The sequence below is a fragment of the Pyrgilauda ruficollis genome, unplaced genomic scaffold (assembly GCF_017590135.1).
Source record: "Pyrgilauda ruficollis isolate IOZ18807 unplaced genomic scaffold, ASM1759013v1 scaffold5, whole genome shotgun sequence".
In the NCBI taxonomy this organism is placed as follows: Eukaryota; Metazoa; Chordata; class Aves; order Passeriformes; family Passeridae; genus Pyrgilauda; species Pyrgilauda ruficollis.
The window spans coordinates 6,339,787-6,366,826 of NW_024526599.1; the positions used below are offsets into that span (position 1 = coordinate 6,339,787).

The following is a 27,040-nucleotide window of genomic DNA, read 5'->3' on the forward strand; positions in this document are numbered from 1 at the left end:
TTTTGAGGTAGCTGTCCAAATTGCCAGTGCTGATAAATGAACTTTTGCACCCATTCCCATGGAATCTAGGAAACTCTTGCTGCAGATTCTGTATGAAACAGATAGGAAGGCTGACAAGAGCCCTGGATTCATCAGTATAGAAATGAGAGGTGGTTACCTGCCCCTAACAGGTAATATTATCTCTGGGATTGTAAGTGTTCTATCATTGCAGACAAAAACATCACAACTCTGTTGTATTATCTTCCTTTTGTAATCCAAAAGTAAGTGTACATTCATTCCACATTACAAAATGCAAGTCAATGGACTATGACTGAGCTGATAAGACATACCACAACATCCAAGTACAGTGCTGAAAATAGAGAGAGGCACCCTTTCTAAGAAAAAATGCATTTCAAAGGAACATCTTCTTTCTTCAAGAAAGAAGAGCATTGCTAAAAGCCTCTTCCACAGATGGCCAGAAGAGTATCAGTATCAAATTGCTTTAAAAATGTATCTTTACAATTTATAAAATATTAATTATAAAAAATTGCTGTCTTAGGACATAGATGAGAAAAGACACTGATCTCATTTGTTGCTGCACTGTACCTGTACTGATAAAAGCAGAAGATTTATAGATTAAGCAGGATGCTTAAAACAAGTGCTTTGCAGACATTTTTACAGAATATTTTTACATCTTTCAAAATTAATGCTGATACATGCTTTACTTCAGATTAAATTTAAAACATTTCTGTTGTAACCAAAGTGTTACCAGTCTATGCATGCAGTTCTAGAAGAGCTAATGAGTAGATCTTGAAACATAGAGTTGAGCATCTTGGCTAATTTTTTGTCAAGAAGCAAAAAGAAAGACATGTTTAATTTTATAAAGGCTGAATAATAACAAGTTGAAATTTCCTTTTGATCCAGTATTGTGTATTTACAAATATGCTGGGTTTTCTGAGCCTAATGTTGTTCCAGGCTGTTACATTTAAGGCAAGCTTCTTGATCTTGTGGAAGGACACTGAAGGACAGCACATCTGTTCACGTCCAACTGCTCCAGTTTGCTGATCTGATAAACCCATTCTCTCGAGGGGCAGCCTTTGGTCTATTTGCCAAAAGAAGCTCAATCTGTATCTCCTGAAGGCTAGTGAGACATAAGTTGTGTTGCCTTTGTGTGGCAGGGTTTTGGTAGAAGTGGACCACAGGGGTGGCTTTTGTGAGAAGCTTCTGGAAACTTCCCCCATGTCCAGTGAAGACAATCCCAGCTGGCTCCACGACTGACCCTCTGCTGGCCAAGGCTCAGCTCATCAGGGAAGGTGGTGGTGCTCTGATAACACATTCAAGAAGAGGACAAAGCTGCTGCTCAACAGCAGCCAGAGGGAGGAGTGACAATATATGAGGCAAACAGCCCTGCAGACAGTGCAGAAGGAAGGAGAGGAGGTGGACCAGGTGCCAGAGAAGAAATTTCCCTGCAGGAGATGAGTGTGGGGAGCCCACCCTGTGAGGAGGAAGCAGCGGCAGAGATGGGTGCTGAACAGACTGCAACCCCCTTCCACATCCCCCTGTCCCACTGTGGGAACAGAGTATAAAGAATTTGTGAGTGAAGTTAAGCCCCCAAGGAAGGGAGAAGTGGGTTGAGATGTTTGGAGATTTATTTTTTATTTTCTCATTATCCTACTTTGGTTTGATTAGTAATTAAATTTTTTTGAGTTGAGTCTATTCTTCCTGTTATGGTTACTGCTGAGAGATCTCTCCCTGCCATTATCCCAACCCATAAGCCTTTCATTTTATTTTCTCTTCCCAGTCCCTCTGAGGAAGGGAGTGACAGAACAGCTTTGGTGGCACCTAGTGTCCAGTCAGAGCCAGCCCCCCTACTAAGAACTAAGCTTCAAGTGGGCATGTCCTGTGAGGGACAAGTAAGGTCTCTGACTTGTCTCCTTTGGAGAGGAGGCTGAGGAGTGACCCCATTGCTCTCTACAGCTTTCTAAGGAGGGGGAGTGGAGAGGACAGCGCTGAGATCTACTCCCTGGTATCCATTGGCAAGAGGATGTGTGGGAATGGTTCAGAGCTGCACCAGAGCAGGTTCAGACTGGACCTTTGGAGCACGTATTTACATTTCTTTTATTTTTTTTTTAGGGTAGTCAAACACAGTCCTCCATGAGAGCTGGTTGATGCCCCAAACCTGTCTAAGAGGCATTTGGACAGTTCTGCTAAAAACACACTTTAGAATTTGTCAGCCCTGAATTGTTCAGGCAGTTGGACTAGATAATCGTGATAGGTCTGTCCAACTGAGATAGTCTGTTCTAAAAGCCATCCTGCTCTGGGATAAGCTTTTCTCAGAGCAACCTGAGGCTTGAAGAGCCTGAGACAACTTGCATATGATATATACAGAAACTGTGTGCAGCACTCAGAAAAAATTTTGGGGCTGCCTGGTTGAAGACCTAATTAAGCTAGACTCGTAGAGAATCCCATTGTGTCAGAAGGCGATAACAACCCTGGTACTCATGCAGCTATTTTGGATGGGTGAAACTGTTTCATGCTGGCACATAATGTTTCAGATGTTCTCTTTTCATGATTGTATTTCTGGCTTCATAATCTCTTTCCCCACCCAACCAGTGCATAGCTAAGATACCAAAACACTAGATTGTTTTTACCTCCTGATTTTGTCTTAAATAGTTTCACATTTTCAGGTTTCTTCTTCATATAGTCTTTAGGCAATTATTATGAAACCATAAGTCAGGAGTAATGATGCTTGTAACTGAAAGATGCTGGTTTAACTATGCTGGTGCAAATTTAGCTGAAGGATTCAATACAGGTAACATGCAGAAGAAAAAATACAAAAATACATAGCACACAAATATTTACCTTGCAGAAATAATTAACATTTAGATGACTCACTTATAACAAGGAGCAAAGAAGAAAACAATGTGAACAAAGAAGAAAACACTGAAAACAATTATTCACACTGAAAGTTCAGAAGGCAGTTTATCAAGGTATAGATGACAAAGCAAAAGTGTACAGTTGATGAATTAGACACTATCTTCATTTTAGGCCATGCCTCTTGTGATTGCAGTATGTTGGAAAATGGTTTTATAATGCAATGAATTTTAATAAGAGTTATAGGGGATGTTCTGTTGCACCTGCTACAGTTTTAATAGAAAAATATTATTGAATGTGCCTTAATTCAAGTAGATCATGATGATTTATAAATATGGTTTTTATAGGTAATTTTTAGTATTTATTACAAGGTTGAACAAGGAAGTGATCTGGAGTATTTTTGGGTTTTTTTTTCCTAAGTTCCCTTATAAAACTGTAGATTTTTGAGATTGTTCTGCCTGTTTTCAGTCCTTGCATATTGGTTTCCTGGGCATAAAAAAAGGTATGCATCTAGCAGTAGGTGACTGGGCTTTCAAATCTCAGTATTCAGTCTTCTCTGTTTAAAAAAATAAATACAAAAAATGTGAGCATAAGAAATTTCAGTGTTAAACTTCGTGCTTCTTTTTAGTAGCTTAAGGCTGTTTTGTGTAAGTAATCACTCATTCCAGTGTACTTGGTTTGGGTTGGGATATTGTTTTTTTTTCTTTTAAGAAAACTCAATTAAAGAATGGAACATTTAGACTGAAAGCAGTGGATGGTTTGAGGCAGTATCTGCAGATTTGTCTCAGACATGCAAAAGGCCAATTGACCCAGATCCTTCGATCCTGAAAGTGGCTGAACTGTGCTAAAGCAGAATTCAGAAACCTACAGAGCCAAGTCCTGATGTCTCTATGAAGCTATGTTTCTTTGAACTTGAATCCACTTAGTAATTATAAATTGTTAAGGATCGTCAGCCAACGAAGTGCAGTGGATTCCTCCTGCCTATTTTTCCATGAACTCTATATTGCTTTTTCTCAGCCAGCAATTCATCTGGATATGGTGGATATAAACAGGCAAAGCTACTATTCCTTCATGATTCAAGTGTTCATCAAGGTCAGATATAACCCTGGCCTCACAAAGATCAATGTCATTTAGGACAGTCAAGCTTGATGGAGAATTGGGGATAAGAGGAGAAGAGGGAGTCATAGACAAAGATTAAAATAGTAGTAGGAGGAGGAATGATGTCATGCAAAAAAGGGGTCAGCAGAGTGAAAAGAGGCTGTTGAAATGTGAGTGAAAGACACAGAAAAATGGCCCAGCTCAGAGCTGGAGAGGCACCTGTGACTGCACGTTTCTTGGGTCAGGGGAATAAGGGAGGAGGAGAAGCACTGGGCATACTTAAATTATTAAGGAGGGGAGACATACAAGTGTATTTCTGGGGTAGGTCTGGTAATTAAGGACCAATTAATGTAAGTAGCTGCCCATATTACCTAGCATGGGGTAGCAGAAAATGAAAAATGAAGTGTTTATTATTCTTTGACAAAAACTATGTCTTGGTGAAATCAGCAACCTGGTAAGAATGGTGTATTCAATTCTATTAGTATTCTGCTTGGAAATTAGATTGGAGTAAATCTAAAGGAGAAAGCTGTTTATCTTGATACAACAGGTTATCTTGTTGCTGATTAGGATAGATGAGGAGTGATAATGAAAATGGGGAATTGTAGTTTAGGAATTGTTTTAGGGGTTTTTTGTGTTTCTTTTCTCCCCCTATTGTTTTAAATTTAAGGCTTGAATTATTACTATTAGTTTTAAATGGCATATTTTGAAAATACTTAGACCACAGTATATAGGATGAGGACTGCTGATTGGTTTTTTTCTCCCTCTTCCTTCCTGGAAAAAAATATAACCCAAAAACCAAACCAAGCAAACAAACAAAAAAAAAAAAAAAAACACCCAATAAAACAGCAAACACCAAAAAAATGCCAAAACCCACACTCACAAGAAAAAGGCAAAGAACTCCACACACACTTCAACACTTCAAACATTCACATTAATTCTTTCAAATCCTTTTCTTGGCATGTATCTTTTTCAGAGAATTCTTTTCCCTTTCTATTTTTACATTTTGTTCTCATCCTGTGAGATATTCCTACTTGGTCTGTTTTCACTACTGTGACCAAAGGCTTCAGTTTTTGCTGCTGGATCCTGCTGTTTTTTAATACTGTGAAGAGTGACATACTTTGTTCTGGCTTAGCACTGAAGAAAAAGCTTTTGTATATTTATATGGTGAAAAGGAAAAATTTGTATATTCTTTGTGTTTTATGGTGAATTCAAGGTGATTTTATCATTAGTGGCGTTGCTGTTTTGCATGTTCATTCTAAGTTAGAAGTAAGATTACACAAATCATTCTAGAACCTTATTTATTTTGTTAGTATGTGTATTTTCCATGGGCAGTGGCATGATTAGAATATAGCAACGTCTTTTATAAGTGAAATGCTGTGGCTTCAATTCCAAATAATTCTTTTTGTTATTTCTGTAAAGCTTTTTTGAATTCAAATACAAGTAAATGGTTTTCATTTACTATAATGGGAGACCAAAGTACTTTAAAACCTCTGTTCTCAATGTAAGATAAAAACCAAAAAATAGTAGGCACCTGAACTCTTTTTCTTCTGTGAATTAGCACCTCTGAAGACTCCAGTGAGAAGATTGTTCTGTACTGGAAGCAATCTTGGGAGAGAAATTGCAGTTCAGAAATCTCATTCCTATTAGAGTAGTAGATAAAATAGGTAGAAAGACCAAGCACTTTGGGCTTTATAAATCTTGTGATCTTTGCTATATTCGGTTTTTAAAAGAGTGAAAGAAGGTCACTTTCTCCTATAAATATCCTACAGTGGGAGCATTAGGATAATTCCAGTGCCCCAGTCCTGTCAGTCTCTGCTGGATGTGCTGTGAGCATGTCTTTCAAATAAAAGTTTGACTTCCAGGAATTTAGGGTTTGGCAAGTGCCTGCAACTGGACTAGCTGTTCTGGGTGTGCTCAGAAAGCAGCCTTTCTAAACCAAGCAGAGAGATAATTAAAACATATAAACATGTCAAAAAATCAGCAGATTTTCTGAATAGCAATTCTGGAGCTGAATGCAAGTTTTTCTAAAGTGACAGTTGCTTCAGGTGTTCTTTGCATCTTATGCCAGTATGGCACTTCAAAGCAAAAATACCTGCTTGTTTAGGTTTTCTGTGCACACAGAGTGCTGCAGATGTGTTTGAATAAAGGCTGTTATCAAAGTATAACTTGATGTGACTGTACAACTTTGGGAAACAAAATGTAATACACCTAGTATATTCATTAAGATAAATAGGGCTTGGTCTCTAACCCCATCTTTACTGAGATCAATCTAATTAATTTTTACAATGATCAGGTAATTTTACATTTTATTAATCTCTCTTCCCATTTTAGTCAGAACTGGGGTTGTTATTAAAAAACTTCCAATTATTATTTCCAAATATCTTGTGTATGTATGCAATTATTCTCAGCTGGAAGCGAGTCTGTTGCTAAGACCGCCTCTTTTCACAAGAGCATCATCCTAACAAAGAGGACGAGCCATGCACTGTCTTTTCTGGGCTCCCTGACCTCTATCTCACATTGCAGTATTTGAAATATGGCCAGAGGTAATGAAGATGCTCGAGTGCTCAAGGCCCATTTTCTCAGCACACTGCTATGTACACACCCCCATTCATGCTAATGCCTGCACAAAACAGGTGAGAACAAAGCCTGACTATGGGCACAGTCAAATGCTGTCTTCACTTCCAGTTGCACTTACGTGTGCAAGATTTGACAATGTCTCTTGTGTCTATTGGAAGTAGCTCTTTGCAATTCCATGTCCTGTCAGGATGCTATGCAAGGTGCCAGGACCTCCAGAAGGAAATAGCCATTTCCAATCAGTCAGGTAATTTTCTATTAGCTCTCTTATCTGCCAGACCACCTTCAGGTATTTTCCAAAGTGTATGTAACACTGTCTGTTTCAAAATAGCTCCCAGCTACGTTAAAGACCTTTAAGAAGTAGGTGTCTGATGTTGCGTGCATCAGTTTGACTACACTGGAAGTATGGGAGACAGCTGCCCAGTTCCTTCACTACTTCTTGACAAGTAACTTTGGGCCTCATTTCTTTTTTGCTTGTGTGTTTACATAGGTATGTACCTATGTTTTGTTTGTAATTTATAAAGATGTAGGAATGTTTATATCAATCTGTCTGCTTTTGTTGTATATACTGTCATTCAAGTAAAGAAGTACTTTGTTGAGGGAAAACCACAAAAAATTCAGATGAGAGATTTTATTATAGCTTATTTTGTATATTTGCTGATATTAAAATTGGTTAAATATAAGAAAGGTTGTGAAAGTGTGTTTAGACTGATTGATTCTACCCTTCTGCTCTTGCAACAAAGAACATTTCCTATATTTCCTCTCTCAGAATTTTACCGCTCCCCAAGGGAAAATATTTCTATGAGATTTTAGGCCTCCTTTCTCTTAGCCTCTGCTAAGATGTGATGCAGTGTCCCTTCTGCTGTTCCAACAGCACCCCTCATACATGGTAAGGAGCCTCCATCTGTGCCTGTTGCAGACTGATTTCTGCCTTCCTGAGTGCTGCTGCAGCTGGATCTGCCATTCTGGCTGAGGTCTCCTAGTGTCTTGTACAACAGCACTGTATTCTTTGACATAGATTTTCCAAAATTTTCCCATTATATTTTCTTTCTCTCGAATGTGTTGGATTAGGGATGAATGGCTAGTTCACAGTCCGTCTGAGTGGTTTTAGTTTGTTACTAGTGAGACTACAGTGTAAAAAGGTGGCCCTAAGACAACCGCCCTGGATTCCTCCCTAGTATCAGGAGTCACTGGAGATCAGAGTGAAATCTAAAGCACAATTAATTTCATCTTCCAAGAAGGTGTCTAACTGGTCAAATGAATCACACCTTAGAACGCTTATTGTGTTCTCTGACTGTAAACAAGGATAGATTTGGACATTGCAGATATTCAAATCAGGAGGAGAAAAAATTCACTTCTTGTGATTCAGAATATTTTCCTTTTATTTTTTTCCTATTTTTTTGCATTCATGTCTTCACATTTTTATTTCTTTTCCACTGCTTAAGTATACTGTCTTAATTATTTTAGATGTCTAATCATCTAATCATATCTCTCAGCTTTGTCATGGGCACATGAACAGGCATTGAGTTAAATGCAAGTTTAACAGGCTAACCTACCTTTTTTATAATATCTTACAACTTTGTAAGTTTTATGCAACTTACACATATGACAAAACCTTGTTATATTCTGGGGTAGTGTTCTGCAATTTCACCTTCAGAAGATTCAGTTACTGATTGTACAAAATAGAATCCTGGCCCTTTCTGCTAAGGATTTCCACTATCTCCTGAGTTACTGGAAAACATTTGAATTTACAAAAAGGAACATTTGGCAGTTTTTCTTGGACAGTACATGTAATAACTTCTGCTTAGTCGGGGATGACTTTGTTTTGTCTTTGCTTTTCAAATTCATCTTCACAATTGCAGCTTACATATTTTGCTACAGTCTACTAGGGCATTTAAGTTGAAGGTAGAAAATTAAGTTAGAAATTTAAGTTGAAGAAAATTGCATGGACATTGTGTTTTCTCTGCTTGGCAATTAAGGCATCTACTTAGAGAAAATTATTTTCATTTGAAATTCATGCAATCCATGTTTCATAGCAAATGGCATAAAATCTTCAGGCAATTTAACTTATCAGCTTATTATCCTAGTTCTAAAATTGTGAGATGCAGGATTTTTTTTTTAATATTCTTTGCCATGTTTTAATTAATGCAAGTGATTCTGTAAGAACTCTAGTGTAGCACCTATTTAATTTTGTAGTAAAGTTGCTGATCTTATCATATTAAGGTGGAAGGAACTGAAATTATGTTGGGAAGTTTACACTGCCATAAAATTGTAAGATGTAAGACCCCATCCCACTTCCACAGAATTATGTTCCAAGTAGTGCTCCCATTTATTTTAATAATGAAGATCAGAAAGTGGATGAATCTCCAGGAAAACAAAGTGAATCAAGGCAGGGCTAATGCATCCTTCAACTTACAACCGTTTTATTTATTATGCAGACGCACACACCTCTGCATGAGTAGGTTATTGGTCTGTCATTTCTTGTTTATGGTAATGAGTTCACTTTGGTTTAGTTTGTCAACTTTACATCAATTTATGAAGCTGTAGATAGTGTTAATGAGCCCCATGAAGGTTATTAGGAGCTGAAAGTGTATGCACAATAAAGCAGTAAGAAATGATTCATGGCCTGCTTGCTTTCATGGCATCTCCAACAGTACTTTTAAAATATTTTGAGATCCTTAGATTAAAGTGGTCTTAATCTAAATTATGACATGTAGATTGCATATATGTGAAGACATGTATGCACTTATAGACATTGATTGATAGTCAAAGCTCTACATAATCCTCATGTGTGATTGAGCTATGAATATTCAGGTCAGTAATTATGCATTAAATATATCTCAATGATCCAATGAATCATAGAATAACTGAATTAGATAGCATTATTACATCTCAGTTCCAAGCTCTTATTTTCTCTGCTACCCTATGTTTCGATGTTTAGTGACAGTGCTATGTCCAAAGTTTCTCAGAACACTAGTGTGGCACAGTATGTTTCTGTACTGCAAAGAGCAATGTTTAAAGAAGTACTGCTAGTCAGGGTCCTTTCTTCTCCTCATCTCCAAATTCACGTGCACCACTTCAGCACTGCTGCTCCAGTAGGAGGAAGTCGTAGTGACTCCAGCCAGCCTTTCACTTCATTCAGCTGTTCTGATCCTTTAAATATTTCTGTACAAGTCACTGAGAAAATTTTATTGAGAAGATTGACACCGATCATTGAGCTTACTGATCTTTAAAAAAAGAGTTCTACTTTCCTTTTCTTCCTTTTCTAAGGTCTGACAGTTGCATACAAAAATTAATCTCAATTTGGGAGCTTGCTTTCGTTACAATTACAAGAGCCTTCTGCATGACTTGAGCTAACTAATTAAAATTCTCATTAAAGTCTGAGCCATTGAAGCAAAGAGCTAATACATCATTTCTCTCCACTTTACAATTTATATATTTTCAGCATCTAATAGCCTTCACAGGGATCATTCCATTCATTCATATGCCTCTGAGTAGTTATATTCTGGCCCATATTTCCAAAAAATGGCTCTTTTATTTGGCCTAATTGTAGAGTTTCAGACTCAAAAAGCCCATCCAACAAAGTCCTCAGTGTATGTGCACATGTGATTTCAGTTCAGTTAGTTAGTTGAGATGTAAAATTTTCCAGTCACTGAAGATAAATGCTTTTGACCAATTAGCCCCAGTTCCTGATGTATGTGATCACAGGATTCATCTCTGATGTCTCAGAAGTTGTAAAGCTCCTTATATTATGTCAGTTTAGGAACATGGGGCTCTTCCTCACCTATATTGCTTTTTGAGGGGCACCACTTGTTCCAGGCATCTCAGCCTCAAAACTGTTTTCTGTGGTGTTAACAAGGTATTGCATACATGAAAGTAGCTACCCCTGAGATTTTTATTTAATGGGAAAAAATTAAATGCATGTATATACAAATACATGCTCTTTGGGTTTGTGTGTATATGTCTGGGAGGAGATGAAGTCTCAAGATCTGTGAATAAATGCTTCTCCATGAGGAGTGTAATCAGAGGAACAACTTCTTATTTTTACAGGCTAGCTCAGGTTAAACACTGAAAATTATTTCGTTTTTTTCCCTTTCACCTGCATGGACTTCCAGCCCTATCTGCACACAGGACTGTTTCACAGCTGTAAGCGAGAAAAAATGTAACTCACATGGAAAACATCTGCAAATCTTTAGCTAGGATTTATTGGCACTGTCCCTAACCATTCTGATGAACACTAGATGAATTTTCACAGATGCCCCTCAGAGGGTAAATGAAGGAAAAATGGATTGATTTCAAGTATATCTTGCTGTCCTTTCTAGTGTTTAATGGATCACCAAGTGGATTGGAAGATATAGTGAAGCTGAAGACAGTTTTTAATGAACTATTTTCACTTCTTTTCAGTATACCTCTGCTCTGACCTATGATGCTGTTCAAGTGATGACAGAAGCTTTCCGTAATTTGCGTAAACAGAGGATTGAGATCTCCAGAAGAGGAAATGCTGGAGATTGTCTTGCAAATCCAGCAGTACCCTGGGGTCATGGTGTAGAAATAGAAAGGGCATTGAAACAGGTAGCTTCCCTGGAGTGGATGTTGGGATGAGTGCATGTGTGAAGTTCTCTATAAATGCTTGAAAATATCTGCTAGTCTCCTAACCTGTCAGGATCTTCCTGGGAGTAATGTAGAAGTGAAATCCTCAGGAACCTGGCTAAGATAGTATATTGCATATGAAAATGACTCTTACATTAATGTTTTTGAAATTTCAGTAATAATTTGTGGAAATAAAAACCCTATTTTCTGAAAAGAAACAAACTTAATTCTTCTACCACTTGTATCTTCATCTATTATAGGTTCAGGTGGAAGGGCTAACAGGAAATATCAAGTTTGATCAGAACGGAAAGAGAATCAATTTTACAATAAACGTCATGGAACTCAAAAGTACTGGTCCTCGGAAGGTAATTTGAATTGTGTTATAGCGTCTTAAAAGGTTTTACCATTCTAAGCAATGAGTTAAGGTAGGTACTGAAACATTCATTAAAGCACGAGCTGTGATAGTATTTATTCATAGGTGTATTCTACAGTGGTCTTGCAGAGTGAAGTAAACATATGTAATATTTCTTTCTAACAAATATGAATTATTATTTCTGGTAAGTGCAATGTAAGAGTGTTTTCCTTTCAGTTTTGTGGATTAAACTTTTTTCTTTCTGATCTGAATTGCTAAATGTGAGCCAGCATTTGGAGAAATATGCTTCTGAATGACAAAAGCTAGATACAGCTTTTTAGTGATGTTTTTATAAATGTGTTTGTTTTTCTGCTCTAATTTCAAATCTTTCAGGGAAAAACAGTTTCTCATGTTTTGCTAATCTGGAGTATTTCAATTTTACAATGTGTGATGTTTATACTAAAACCTGTTAATATGTGAATAAAAATGGTATACCTGTTCTAGACAAAGTAATGTAAAAAATTTCATTAGTTCAATCTTTTTAGTGTTTGTTGTGGTCTCTCACTACATAAATAGAAATGCTTGCAATGGTAAATCCATAGGTTAAATAGTTCTCTGTGAGCACAAATCAAGGGCACAGTAATAACATGCTTTACCTTTTCCAGAAAGGTTCATATTCACTAGTGTCTGTGCATCCTATACACTCTCTTTAGATTGGATATTGGAGTGAAGTGGACAAAATGGTTGTGAATCCTCTTGATGGCCCTCTTGGAAATGAATCTTCAGGACTAGAGAATAAGACTATTATTGTCACCACTATTTTGGTAATTAACCTCCTATTTTGTCAGAAGACAAGTCTGTCCGACAATGATTTGTTTCTCGACATTATGTTAGTTTCAATGTACTGTCTTTTTATTATTTAAGGTTGTGAGCTGTTACTTATTGTGATACATAATAAAATCTAAAAATTAGGGAATTATATGAGATTCAGCATGCAGTTTTGATTTGTAGAGGATGAATGTCTTTGATTGAACATCCTAGAAAATCATGGTTTTTAAAACTGAAAATGGAAATTAAATACCTGCTTTCAAAGGAGAGGAACTTTCTGACAGGCAGAGAATTTAGAGAATAGATTTTAGAGAATAGCTTTTGACAAACAGCAAAGAGACTGGTTCTTATGCTTCAGGATTGTAGCTGCTATGGATTGGTAAAGTGTAAAGTTAAACATTAAATATTTTATTCTGGTTGTTTAGAAAATTAAATTGTATATTATTATAGACGAGCATTTTTCTGTAAATTACACAGCTTGTTTATCAGTTTGAACGACACATAGGTTAGCACATAAATTTCTCTGGATGCAAGGACAGTCCTGTAGCAACTGAGCAAGGAGGAAATACATTAATCCAATTTATGAATCATCACCAATTTTTCTGATGATAGAAATTTAGTGCATAGTTATAGATATCTTACCTGTTGTTTGTATAGCAATTTAATAAAAATATAGCCTTGAGAGACTCAAGTGTTTTTTCAAGGAGAGATGTGGTTGTGAAATAGAAAATAATTTTCTTGTATAAGACAGCAACAAAAGCAACTAAATACCTTTGCCTTCTTCCATTCAAACTGTATGAGAGAAAGAAACTGATTTTGGAATTTACTCTTTCTTCTCTGAATGCGTAACTCCTGTTAACAATCATGGTCATTATTAACATACTTCTGGGAATCACTGTGCCTGTAAGTACTCATTTGTGTATGACTCTGGAGAATGCAGCTTTTAAATGTGTTAAAGACACGTGCCATTCATAATTGACAGCTAATGTCTACGTAGCATGTATGATTCAGATGGTATCTGCTCTCTTTTTTCACATGTAAAAGGGAGCATACCAATCTGTGAAGTGTACAACAGGTGCACCTGTCTCTGTCAAGTAGCTAAGGCGAGTTCTTTCTGTGCAGGAGTCCCCATATGTCATGATGAAGAAAAATCACGAAATGCTTGAAGGAAATGATCGATATGAGGGCTACTGTGTGGACTTAGCTACAGAAATTGCTAAGCACTGTGGATTCAAATATAAGCTCACAATTGTTGGGGATGGCAAGTATGGGGCAAGGGATGCAGACACGAAAATCTGGAATGGGATGGTTGGAGAACTTGTTTATGGGGTAAGAAAATTTTCTATAATAATAAAGCTATTAAAGACGAATGGAAGGAGTGGGATTTGGTTTCATTTTCTCTGTAGAATGTAGGAAAGTTACCTAATTAATTTTATAGGAATGAATGACTTTTAATGGCATGAAAAATTTTGAAAATAAAACATTAAATTACATTTCAAATGCAAATGAATCTGGGGGAACATGAACGCATATTTCATCCTTCTGACCAGGTGAAAAGCAAAGTACTTTGTTAAACTTTTAAATGCCATATGCTGTTAAAAGGGCATATATAAAAGCAAAATCTTGGAGTACACCAACCATATGGCTCTATGTATTTCAGTACGAGTTCAACTAAAAATTTCTGAAATTCTCCACAGGATGTTCTCAGTGAAACAAATGCCTCTGCTGTCCTATTTTCTATTTGTGAAATGCCATAGAAACGAAACCATTTTTTGCTCTGTTCATTGCATTAGCTATTATTTGCTTTTTCTCTTCCTTTACAGAAAGCCGATATTGCAATCGCTCCATTAACTATAACATTGGTGAGAGAAGAGGTGATTGACTTCTCAAAGCCCTTTATGAGCCTGGGGATATCAATAATGATCAAGAAGCCTCAGAAGTCCAAGCCAGGAGTGTTTTCATTTCTTGATCCGTTAGCATATGAAATCTGGATGTGCATTGTTTTTGCCTACATTGGGGTCAGTGTAGTTTTATTCCTGGTCAGCAGATTTAGCCCATACGAGTGGCACACTGAGGAATTTGAAGATGGAAGAGAAACGCAAACTAATGAATCAACTAATGAATTTGGGATATTTAATAGTCTCTGGTTTTCCCTGGGTGCCTTTATGCAGCAAGGATGCGATATTTCGCCAAGGTTGGTTACTCACTCATTTCAACTTTGTGCATTTTTGGTCTCAGCCATCTCAGCCAGAAGAGGTTCGTGGTGCATATATTTTCATTCTTGGAGAGAAATTAATTGCAATGATTTTTCCCTCCCTAAAGTCACAGAAGTCCTTGAAGTGAAAGCACTTGTCTGTGACCTAGGGTCAGGATATAGTTGATCGACTTTGCCTTAGTGTCGATCATAAGTCTGCCAAGTGAAGTTATATACACCATGCAGAGACTGTAAAATGCATAAGGTTCACATCATTCCATGCCTTCTTGGAGGGGTACCGTGTTTTTGCTGCATATTCCCATTTTACAGTTGACAGTGCATATGGTTCACCACAACTGTAATGGGAAAAAAGGATAACATACTAGTCACGAACTACAGAGGCAGCACTTTCCCTCTAAAACTCACTGCATATCATAACATGGTTATTAACACACTCTTATTCCCCAAGAGAGCCTTGAACTTAAGTAAAAAGTCCTGTGATGGCTCTAATTTCCTGTGGATAGTTGCAAAACACTATTTTTTTCCATGGCCTAGTTTTAGAAAAGTCACAAAGGAAGTTATGAAAATGAATCTGGAGGTCCAGTTTATGAGTGCTTAATTCCTCATGGATTTTCTTCTACTTTATTAGGGACAACTGTAAAGCACTTAAGTTAATTCCTTTGGAGTTCATTAAATATTCTGTTTTGCTTGTGCACAAGTGGTTCTAGCCTTGATTCAGCGAAGTGATGAGTAGGTAGGTAAATTGCTGCTTGAAGGAAATATAGTAGCAATTTAAATAGGGCAGCCGAGTTTAAGGAAATCAAACCAGAGGACTTAGCTAAAACTGCTTATTAGAATTACCTTTCTTAATGTAAACATCCTCAAATAAGACAGGGAACGGGTCAGTTTCTAGTGAGTCTAGTGGCTGGTGGTCAAAATAAATCAAACCAAGGGAGCATTTCTTAGATATTAAGTCATGCATGCCAAAAGGCAACAGCAGGTTTTCCAGTTGTTCTACCACAGAAATAACAGCACTTATTGTGTGAGAACTTCAGCAATTCTCCGTAAAGGCTGCTGTGTCACAGTGGGACATGCCAGCCTTTATGGTGAAAGATGCAATGCATTTGACACCTAACCCAGTAAGAATTGTATACAAGAGACAAGGCAGTGGAGAGGGTGCATTGCTGCAGGTCATGAGAAGTTGTGTTGATTTCACTCTTGTGGGGTTTTTGTATTGATTACACACTTCACAGTTGGAGTTGCCTGCTAAGTCACAACATTATAAAAAATAATTTTGTATATTAGTACAAAATTATTTTTATTAACTCAAAGCTGCAGTAGAATTATGATCTTTTTCTTGTTATCATTATTATTTTACTATATTTTACTATTTATGAAAGCAAAATGATTGTTTTATATGGTTTGATTGGTACTGAAAGGTAGTGTAAGAATACGGATAGCAAATGGTCATCATAAAAGGTGCATGAAACTCAATTTTGGATATCCAATATTTAACTTCAGCGAAGCATTTAAATTTATTTTGTTGAAACCATAATTTCAAGGAAGGTGGTTAATTTGTATATTATCTGTTTATTCTAAAAATAGAAAAATATCATTAATATAATTGGTATTAATATTAAATATTAAAATACTGAAATATTAAATATTAAAATCAAAATAAGTATAATATTTATTATATTATATTTATTGGCTCTGGAATAGAATAGTGGTGCTGAGTAAGACTGGACCACCTGGAAGTGGTCTGTAGGAACAGTCCCAATGTTGCCTCATGGGTAGCAGAGGAACAAAAGGATACAATAATCTATTATGTGATAATCATAACTTAGAGCAAAGTTTTTCTTGTCTTTTCTGAGACATGAGTGTGCTCTCTATTCTCCCAGGTAATGCTTTTCTAAGTACAAAAGATGGTGCACAAATTTATGTAATTGTGCACAGAAATTTTTGTTATAGTACTTAAAGGTCTAGTAAATTAGATGCTTCTAAAGTATGGGTTCATGCTAGCACATTTTAGAAACTGTTCAAAATGTACATAAAAAAGAAACTACTCATTTAACTGTGAGAGACTGTCTGGGGAAATTTTGAACAAAAATGACACCCCAAATAATTTTACTTGTAAAATGCCATGTGGGAGCATGATTTCAGTATTGGTATTGAGTTTATTCTTTTTTCACAAAGTCAGTGGCAACTTTGCTCACAGATCATGGGCATTTGAAAATTATTGTCATTTGTAGAGGGTGTCATCAATACAATACAAAGTAGCCTAGTTATTAAATACACATTGACAGATTTTACCTTGCAAATACACAATATAAAATATTCAGTATATCTTATAACTCAATATTTTGTTTGTAGAATTATTTTATATTCCAATTACCCCCTTTTCAAAATAAGGACATGATGTTTTTTCAAAAGTGACAGTAAGCATTTTTGCAGAATACAGCTCACTTTAGAATGAGCTTGATATAATTTTTTTTTCTATGGTCCTTTGAATAACATATTTTGGGCCTTATCTGACTTGATTTTCATGCAGTAGAGTGAATTAGTGAGTCTGTTGTGACATGGAATAAATCTTTTGATGTCAGAATTATGACAGAGATTTTATGCAATAGCAATTAGAAAAAAATTATTTGTCCAGAATCTGTTCTATTTAATTTTGTTCCTAGCTTGGTAAATCCACTTTGCATAACTATAATTTTTAAATGTACATATGTCTATATATAGATATATCTATATATATTCTATGTCACAATTAGTTTGTGTTCTCATTCACAGTACAGTAGGCTGGGTGAGTGATTCCTAATTTGTTTACTTAGTAAATAGAAGAGACACACCAAGGCATACCTAAGCTACTGCGGTGCTCTAGAACTAGACTGTTAACTACATGCACATTTCTTCCAAATAATTAAGCATATCTCCGAAGATTATGTACTGCTTCCTATAATGTCTTGTTTGGAAACAAAGTGGTAATTAATTTCAAACTTTAAAGGATCATGAAGAAAAAAAAAATCCAAGTTTGACAATAATGTTATGCCAATATTTCTCTTATATTAGTTTTCTATTTTGAAAATTACTGAGTTGAGTTGTGTGCTTTATGCTGTTTTATATGTTTTCTTGAGTTCTCTTTTCTTCTTTCTTCTTGAGCAGGAGAAGCAAAACACAGATCCATAAGAGCCCACCTGCTGCTGTTATAAACATCAGATTATTATTATTTTTTAAAATATACTTTCTTCACCATTTTTCTGTATTATCACTGATTGTTTCATGTCCAGTCCTCAGTTTGTTAAATGCTTGTATCTTTCAAAAGTCGTGTGCACATTTTAGGCTATAGATATTCCCTGGGCAATCTTTTCTTAAAAATAATGCTATGTGTTTCTCAGTACAGAGTGTGCACAGCAGCATAAGCCATTGTTTTGTGGAAATCAGTCTTTGTCTGAATGTCTTATGAAAACAATCAAGGCTCTTGATTTTAAAGTGCATTCTGATAAATCCGCTGATTTTGTTTGATCCTCATCGTAATGTCACACAAAATCACTTCAGAGGGAACAAAAAGTTTGTGTTAAATATAGCACATTATGATGGAAGCAGTTTCCTTCAAGGGTTGTCAAAACTTTGAAGAACTGGATCACTAAGTTCTTCCAGAAGTAAACTCTGGAGTCCTGATTTCAGCAGAGTCCCAGGAGATCCAGTGGAGAATGCCTTGATTTCCATCTGATGCGTGTGCAGAGCTGGACTCTGAGATAGCCTGAAATGCTTCCCTGTATTATAATGCACCATTTGCATAAAACTGATAACGTGTTCCTTTTTGGGATTTCCATTTCACTTTACAAATCCATTTCATACTTGTTACTAGATCCCTGTCGGGGCGCATTGTTGGAGGTGTGTGGTGGTTCTTTACCCTCATCATAATCTCCTCCTACACGGCTAACTTAGCTGCCTTCCTGACGGTTGAGAGGATGGTGTCTCCCATTGAAAGTGCTGAGGATCTTTCCAAGCAAACAGAAATTGCTTATGGGACATTAGATTCTGGCTCCACTAAAGAGTTTTTTAGGGTAAGAATCTCTACTTCTTAGATTTTTTTTAAGGTTGTTTTAAGTAGGTCTTCACTCATGTAAATGTGTTTTCCCTTGGCTTTATTAAAAGATTGCTATGCAAGTGTGATTTACACAGCTCAACTCACAAATATAAGTGTTCCTGTTTATTTGTAATTGCTACATTTTATTTTTTATATGCAAATATAAGGGTCTTGATATAAATATGCAAAGCAAAATTACCTAAAAACATACTCCAGTATGCAGTGGAAAAACAAGGTATGTTTGAAGAAGGAAGTTGCTGTCATTTATCTGTTTAATAGCTCTGCTATATTTTTGGTACCCATACAGTGAATAAGAACATGGGAAAGGTGTACATTCATGTCTTAATAAGTATTCTACATGATTTTTCAAACTTGTCGATGGGGAATGGGATATAATCCTTCTGGCTGCTGTAGAATATATATGGCTGCTTTTGAAAACAGTTCTTGTATTTGCATTACATTAATGCCTTGGAAGACTGTCAGTGCTCACCCTCTACCTCTGGGTATTGCAGTTTTAAAAATACATGAAACTTTCAGTGTGTGAGTCTTAGACTGCCCTTGAGACATCAGCTAGCCTGGTGAAATCCATCCAGCAAATGAGTGAAAGACTAAGGCTGCTGACAAAAAAACCCAGAGCAGCCTCGCCTTGTCTGCGTGCTCTGTGTGTCTCTTACTCTACATAGAAAGTGCATCTGAAGTACTAAAATAGGAAGAGACTTCTGTTTTCATGGGGTTTAGTTCATGATGTTACATTTAACAAAATATATTTTAAAATAGTTATAATTAATTCATTTACGTTTCAAGCATACACTGACGTGAAAGTGAAATTAAACACGTTCTCACAGATATTCTTATATACTGTATAATTAGAGCAGTAACTGCTAGATTATGGTTTTCACTGGATTCTGTAATGCATACTTAACTGGTAATGGACTAAATGGCAATCATATTTGTCTCAACTGTAGAAATTTTCTGATTCTGAAGGTAAGTTCAGTAATAATACCTGCTGCTGATTGCATTTCTGTGGGCTAAACCAAAACTAAAATCAAGTGTACAAGCTGGTAAAAATGAAATTGGGTTTGTGCTAAGGGTGTGTAGAAGCATTTAGAAGTATACAGGTATGTTTCTGGTTTTGTGAACCTAAACCTTTTAGAACATGTCTTTACTTGGGATTGAATGTGAATTAACAGTAGGTCTCTTCTTCTGAATAGTTAATCTTTCGAGATTTTTAAGTTTCTTTTTTAACCAAAAAAATATTTGTATGTGCATGCATTAGTATCTAGTTGTACTCCTAGCACATATGTACATATCTCCACTTTTATACAACTAGTGTTCCTGGCAATTGCTTGAGCATTAAAAGCTTACTTTTGTAAAAAATAGATAGAGGCTTTGTGAGGGCATATTCTTCATCTTTGGTTAAGTTATCTTTGGCTCTGCACAAGCAAAATTCTAATAATCTTTGGAGTTTTCTACTCAGCAATTTCTATCACAATTTCGTACATTATGTGCAAAACAACTTCTTAGCCTGGTGCATCTATCTACTGTTTGCTAAAAACCCCTTAAACTTGACCAGTTACTTTTGAAGAAATAACAACTGTCAGAATTTCTTTTTAAGAGGCCTGAAACTCAAGTTCCGAGAATGATACCTCTGCTGAAGACAATGTGAAAGGAATCTCTAGCACTAAGGAGACTAAAATTTCACCCAGAGTATATCTGTATTCTGACTGGATTGGACTGGGTGTGTGATTTTTATATGACCTGAAATTAGGACTCAAATTCTTTGACTAGCTGAAAACAATTTGAGTATATATTTAGCAGCAAGCTAAAATGGTCTGGCTTCTTCTCTGTCACTCTCGGGAATTAAAAAAACATATGGGGTTTTTCAGTCAGTCTGTTTTCAGGGAGTGGTGTTATTTACAAGTTATTACAAGTTTGTTTTCTATAGATGAAATGTATACTGAATCTTTCCTAGTACAGTCCTAATTCCTGGGGCAGCACAAAATAAGGGGTAGTTGGGTACGGGGGATGAGAACGGTACGCTGAATTATCTTTGCTACTAAAACATGTTTTGTGATAATACATTACACAATTGAAGAAGAGATGTTTTGCAGTATTTTTCAAAAAAGAATTCTCAGCAATTGCCTAGATGGTAAAAACTAGCTGAAAAATCCTCTTCTGATTAGTTGAATATAAATGTATGCAATGCTAATGGAAAGAGGTGAGATCAAGCCTTTTTCTAGCTCCTGTGAGTGCTCATCACATATCCAGCAGACAGTAGGCATATAAGCTAGTCCATATCACGTGGGGATTGCATCCTTGCCATTCATGAGAAAAGGATGTGTTACCTTTGCACTTTACCCCAATTTAGGTAGGCTCCCTAGCTTTAAAGGTAGCATGGACCAGTAGGAGATATTCTTGCCAGCAGTGCACAGAGCATCAGATGGCACCGCATTAAGAAACATAACTAAGAAAAAGGAATGAAAAAGCATAGTGCTGCTTTAAGATGAGAAGAAGAAGCTTGGTACATCCTACATAGGAAATACCAGTACAAAAATAATGGATTTTTTAATATTTTTAAAAGAAAAAAAAAAAGTGACAAATAAAAACTATTGACATAAACATCAGCAAGATTCTATTACTTGTTAGTAACAATCTCATAGATAATTTTATAGCTATAAGTCTACAGAGACGGAATTTTTTTCTTTAATGGCACATCTGTCAGGTCTCTGTAAATACCGGAATGTGTAGTAGTTTTCCTTGGGAGATCTCAGAGTTGGCACTAGCAGAATCGTAAGTACGACCCAAGTCTAAAGAGCTCTGTTCCCCTGAGCTGGGATATTTACCACTTCTGATATTTGCTAATGCCTCTAATTTATAGATAGTCCTTTACAGTTCTTAGTGCAATTGAAAGCGTAAACAAATGTATATATTGCATTGCTTTTGCATTTTCTTTCGGGTTATGGGCAAAACAACAAAGTATGTGTGGCCATGGTTTCCCCAAAGTGCATAATTTTTCTCCAATCAGTAGAGGACTGTAGTGGTGAGAATGGACCCACTGGGAAGACTCAGGAGTCTTTTCAGTTGTTCTTGTGCAGGTGCATCATCATCTCTGTAATTGCTGGGACACAGGTACTACTTGACGGAGAGGTAAATGGTGGGCAGTGAAACATCGTCACTCTGGTACGTCCTGGTGGCACTGTCCACAGTCACACACTGTCCTTGTCTTCGGTGATTTCCCAGCTGGTACGTGCATTAGCCAGGGCACTTAGCTGAACTTGGAAGGGGAGAGAAGTCACTAACCCAACAAGGCAGTCTGCTGCTCACCTGCCACTGCAGAAGCTAATTTTAAAGCATTGTCTGTATGCGTTAACTCCTGAAGTTGCCTCACTTACTTTCATGGGCTACGGCGCTGGAAGAAAGAATCCAAGTAAGTATGCAAGCATTCACTGGAACATTTCCGTGCTTTTCACCTGCTTGAAGCCATAATGAAAATTAATACCAAAATGACACAACGAGAACAAAAGTTAATTATTTTTACGGTTCAGTCATATTTTTGCTATATGCCTAGCTCTGTTCATTAAAGATATGTACAAATTGGGTAGACAAATGAAATCAATCATCCCACCTCTTTTTCCGTTCCAGAAGATGAATTGTAACTAGTCCTATAAGTAAGGTAATTAAGCATCTTGGAAAAAAAAATGATGTGCAGAGCAATATCTAGATTAATTTACTGTCTCTCTGCATTAGTTTTTATTTAAAATATCTTCATATGTACCTATTTTTCAACCAGCAGTGTGACATGGACAGACCAATCTGATTCATTGTAATAGTTCTGGTGGCCTTTAAGAATAGATCCTCTGCCAAAATGGAAGCAGCAGAACTGCTCCATAACAAAGAAGCAGACTTTACCTTTCACTGAGAAAACTCTTCAAGAGTTGCTTATTCTTGCTGAAGAGGCAAGAGTTTACAGAATGAAAAGGTGGGCACTGAAAACATACTGGAAGGATGACAATCCTTATAATCTTGTAGAGAAATCCTCTCACACAGTGGAAGGCCAGAAACAAACGTAAGAGCTGACAAGACCTCGTGAGTCATTTCTCCTGCAAAAGTGTTGTCTGTTGGGAGGCAAAGAAAATTTTGCCTGAAAGAAAATATCAATGTCTTTCTGAGTTATCTTCAACAAAGTCCAGTGCCTCTACTTTTATAAGTATTTTTAAATATTTTTTAATTTGTAAAAGTATTTATGTTAGCAATTGCATTATAAGAGGGGATGCAAAAAAAAAAAAAAAAAAAAACAAACAAAAAAACATACTGAAATTTCTAAAAGAATAAAATACCAAAATCACAGGAAATCTTTGGTGAGAAGAAACATGGTTTTTTATTGTTGTTGTTTTTTTTATTTTATTAAATTGAAGTAAAGGACTATGAATCATACCTCAGCCTCAAATTTTAAAGTGTGAGATGTAGAAGAATTATAGAACATATATTTCCAGAGTTTCATTTTGACTAGCTCCACAGAAGCCTCTGAGAGGTGAAGGAGTTGAAAGATTCAGCCATGAAATATCCTGTAATATTTACCATGGACTCTGGTTGACACCTGAAGAGGCAGAGAGGGTGTAGGACTGGTACTTCAGGGATCTGCAAAGCAGATGTGGCTGGAGAGTGTGGGTTTGGCTCTTTAGTTTGACAGGAGAAACAGGTCCATAGCTAAAATAGTGAGGAGAGTCAGATCTGAGCACTGAGTTAGTGCAAGGACTGCCATTGCACCCAATAGCATGTTAATGAAGATAAGCTTGTACTTTTCTGTGATAGACTGGGTTCAAGTGATTAATTTTCACTTGTCTCTTGTTTTTTGAGGTCCTTGCATCTGCAGACACAGAAGAATTGATTTACGCCATTTTGAAAGTTATTTTAAAAGAAAGAATGCAGTAATCAGTACTTTATTTTTCCCTCAAAACATCTCTTTTTGTTATTTTTCAGGGTTTTTTTTCCTCTTTCCACATTACGCTTGCTATGATTAGAAACATCTTTTATTTTCCAGACTATATGTATTTATAACTAGTTTATTCTTAATTTTTACAGTATTTTATAATTATTATGTAGATTTTTTTTCTTCTCAGTGTTTGTTTTCTTGGTGTATTAATCCTGAAGGAGCAGAAGTGTACTTTCTTTGCCATCCGAGATCTTAGTTTGCTTTGTAGAAAGGCATTGATATTTCTTTATCTTTTCTGGAAATAATTTTCTCCCAATTCTGTCACACAGTTTCTGGTAACCATTTTGATCATAGTGACAGATCTGTGTTTCTTTTGTTTTTTGCCAACTGATGGTTTCCAACTTTATGCAGATTTTCTTATTGCTCCTAAATTGTTGGATAATGCTTTTGAACTAGGAAGTTCCATTTCTATCATTCTAGTGATCAGAATTTTCCACTTCTCATATATAATAAATAAATAAATAATTTTTCCACAGTCATCTCAATATCCTTTCCTACTAATCCTAGTAATTTCTGTCTTTCACTTTAAAATGTCATCTGGAGCTGTGCATGCTGTACGGTATTTACACCAAAAGAGCAGTAGTCTGAATGCTTTCTCATTCCTCAGTCCAGACAGTATGTTTATAGTTCTAGACTACAAGAACAGCATTTGCAGTTCTCCACAGATTTGCGACAGCTTGAGAAAGCACTTTTGTGTTTTGGGATTTAGTTTATTCCCCCTCCTCCAGTATGGGTGCAATGAGCTCTTTTTCAAATTGTAGAAATTAGTTTTTTGTGACGTTTATCTGAGTTTTTAAAGAAATGACATTGAAGTGATCTTTTGATTTTATGCTGAATGGTGGGAAGGAGTTTCAATTCTGAGGAAACTGAAATTAGTAAGTCTCAAAGGAGGAGTAATTTCAGCAGTTATTTTAATGGAAGTGGAATTATTTGGGAACATACCTTTGTAAGAACAGCCTTGGTCACTTAACTCCTTAAACCACATGGAGAATATGATGATTATATAAGGTCATTGTCCTGCACATTTCTGGAGAAAATTATTTTAAGTAAACTTTTGAGGACTTAATTAATGAAGTAGAATGTTTTAGATTTTTTATTAGTAAGACCTAATATATTACAGATATTTTTGGAAGCTTAATTAAGTAATGGAAACTGAAATGACATAAAACTTCATCTTAAGAAGATTTAACTAATTTTTACCATTACTGAATAAATACATCCATATCTTACAAAATTTAGATCTTATATTTATTTGAACTTACCTTAAGTATTCACTCAGTATAAACATGGTGTTTTAAAGTACTTAATCTTCAGCTAATTAAATGAAAAAAAAGTTGTTTTCTGTGGGTTTTTTGACCTAATTATATTTGATTTACTGACTAAATTAACACATTTTGGCTTTCATTACACTTTCTGGCTACTGGTGACATTACGACTTCCTGTCCTTTTGTTCAGTATGGAAGGTCAACAAGATGGTTTCATAAATCATGTTTGAGAATTGGAGATCTGCTCCCAGAGTACAAGATCATCATCTAGTAGAATGTTAGTAGTTTGAGGAGCTATTTCTGTCAAAGGCATACTAATTACAGCACCCCAGTTTTAAGAATAATAGGTCTTTGAATGTCAAAATGGAAAAGTTATCTGATGACCCACAAAATAAAGTTGATAAAGCTTTGCATAAATTAATTTCCTAATTAGTTTCTTAATGGAGGTAGTATTCTACATTGGAATTGGATGTGTACTCTGTAATAATAATCATAAAATAAAATTTAGTTATAATAATAAAGTTATCCCGATATATTGTAATTATGTGTGGAATAATTATTAATATTTATTAATCTATATTAATTATATACTTATAATTTTACAGTTTATTTAATGAATTTTCTATTGTCATTGATATTATTTTCACAGTCAAAATGCACAGTGGTAACATGATACTTTTAAAAAAAAGCATCAGTTCCTGGGACATTTTTGTATCAGTATATGGCTGTAGAAGTCATTAGTAATGGGACAAAAAATGTTCATTGTGAGTATTAGGGTCTTGTACTGCCGTGTTGGTGTTGATTACAATACCAAAATTAAAATTAGCTTCTAACATTTCATGCATACACTGAGTGTCACCTTGCAATAGCAATCAGCCACAGTAATTAAGAGCAATGCAGGTCATTTCCATCCTCTTGCATTCTTGTAGTCACTGTGGCAGTCTAGAATGTTTCTGTAATTTGTACTGCATTTGTAGTGTGGAAGCCCAACTTGCACACAGGGCATCCTGTGTGTACACAGAATGCTAGATGGCCTCTTTAACACTGACATATATCTACATCTACGGCTCTGCCTTTCAAATAAATGCAAATTCTGAAAATAATGAAGGAATAAAATGACACAGTTCTGAAAACCTATTGTATTACTAAGTATATCGTGTAGCAATATAAAAAAAATCTAGAAGTCACCCGTATTCCCTACAGAGTGGCTCACTGCTCTTATTTTTTAGGAATCTAGACAAAGCCAAGGACTAGGTAGGGATCCAGACTCAGAACTGTATGAATTCCAGTATGAAGCTTTTCAGTGTTCCTGGCTGCAAAGGACTGCACGGTCATGGCCAGCCCTGAGTGTCCTTATCTGGTGACATTCTTATGGAATGTCTTACAGATTTTCAGTTTCATGGTTGCTGGGTCAGATATTCCTACCTTCATCCCTACAGCAAGGACCCTGTGAGCCATCTAGTGGGAGGTTTCTTCTTAACACTTGACCATTTGGGAAACCTGTTCCTTGCAACCTTTTCCTGCTCATCTGCCCAGCTGATAGTACACAGAACTTTGTGAACTGCCTCTTCAAAAATGGTGTGATCAATTTTTTAGGATTCTTCTAGTTTTTAGGATCATATGTCTGGGGATCTTTTGGGTTGGAAAAATGCAATATGGTAGATGTTCCAAGAATCTGAGAAAGTCACTGTGCCTTCAGCACACAGTTATTTTACTGTCATTCTGTTATGCTGAGTATATCCAAGTCTTTTGGTATCTATGGGTATGCTGAGTATTTATAGAGCAACAGATTAAAACATGCAACAACTGGTCTGCAAGAGAACGTGCAAAAAGCCAACTGTGCCAATGTATATATAGATTCTGGTAATATTTAGAAAATTTAGATGTTAGAGAACTTTTAGTGGTTCTTGGTACTGCCTGAACCTTTTATACTAATAGACATTCAGAGACTATGGAGAAATCTGAGCCTCAAAATCTTCCTAGACTGCATTTCTGGACATGAAGATCAGGGTAAGTCTGGGAAAATGCTAATGCTGTACCACAAAAACAGTGAAGCCGTGGGAAATTACTGGTGGTGTTACTGATGCTTTTATACTTAATTCACTCATTATTAAAATGGTGTCATTATAGATCCTGGAGCAGAATTGCAGTTTTGAAATGCATGTTATAAAGTGGTTTTAGTTGAGAAATGCATCTAATA

The 27,040-nt window shown here is 36.1% G+C and overlaps 1 protein-coding gene across 5 annotated transcripts in view; it reads left to right on the forward strand.

Annotated features, from left to right (window-relative positions):
* The window catches only part of GRIA2 (glutamate ionotropic receptor AMPA type subunit 2), an 87,127-nt gene that overhangs the window by 54,980 nt on the left and 5,107 nt on the right, over window positions 1-27,040 (forward strand). For all 5 annotated transcript variants that reach the window (XM_041479842.1, XM_041479840.1, XM_041479841.1 and 2 more), the window contains exons 7-12: window positions 10,930-11,097; window positions 11,376-11,480; window positions 12,181-12,291; window positions 13,418-13,624; window positions 14,119-14,489; window positions 18,361-18,559. In XM_041479842.1, the coding sequence (XP_041335776.1) occupies window positions 10,930-11,097; window positions 11,376-11,480; window positions 12,181-12,291; window positions 13,418-13,624; window positions 14,119-14,489; window positions 18,361-18,559 (1,161 nt within the window). The remainder of the gene's footprint in view (window positions 1-10,929; window positions 11,098-11,375; window positions 11,481-12,180; window positions 12,292-13,417; window positions 13,625-14,118; window positions 14,490-18,360; window positions 18,560-27,040) is intronic.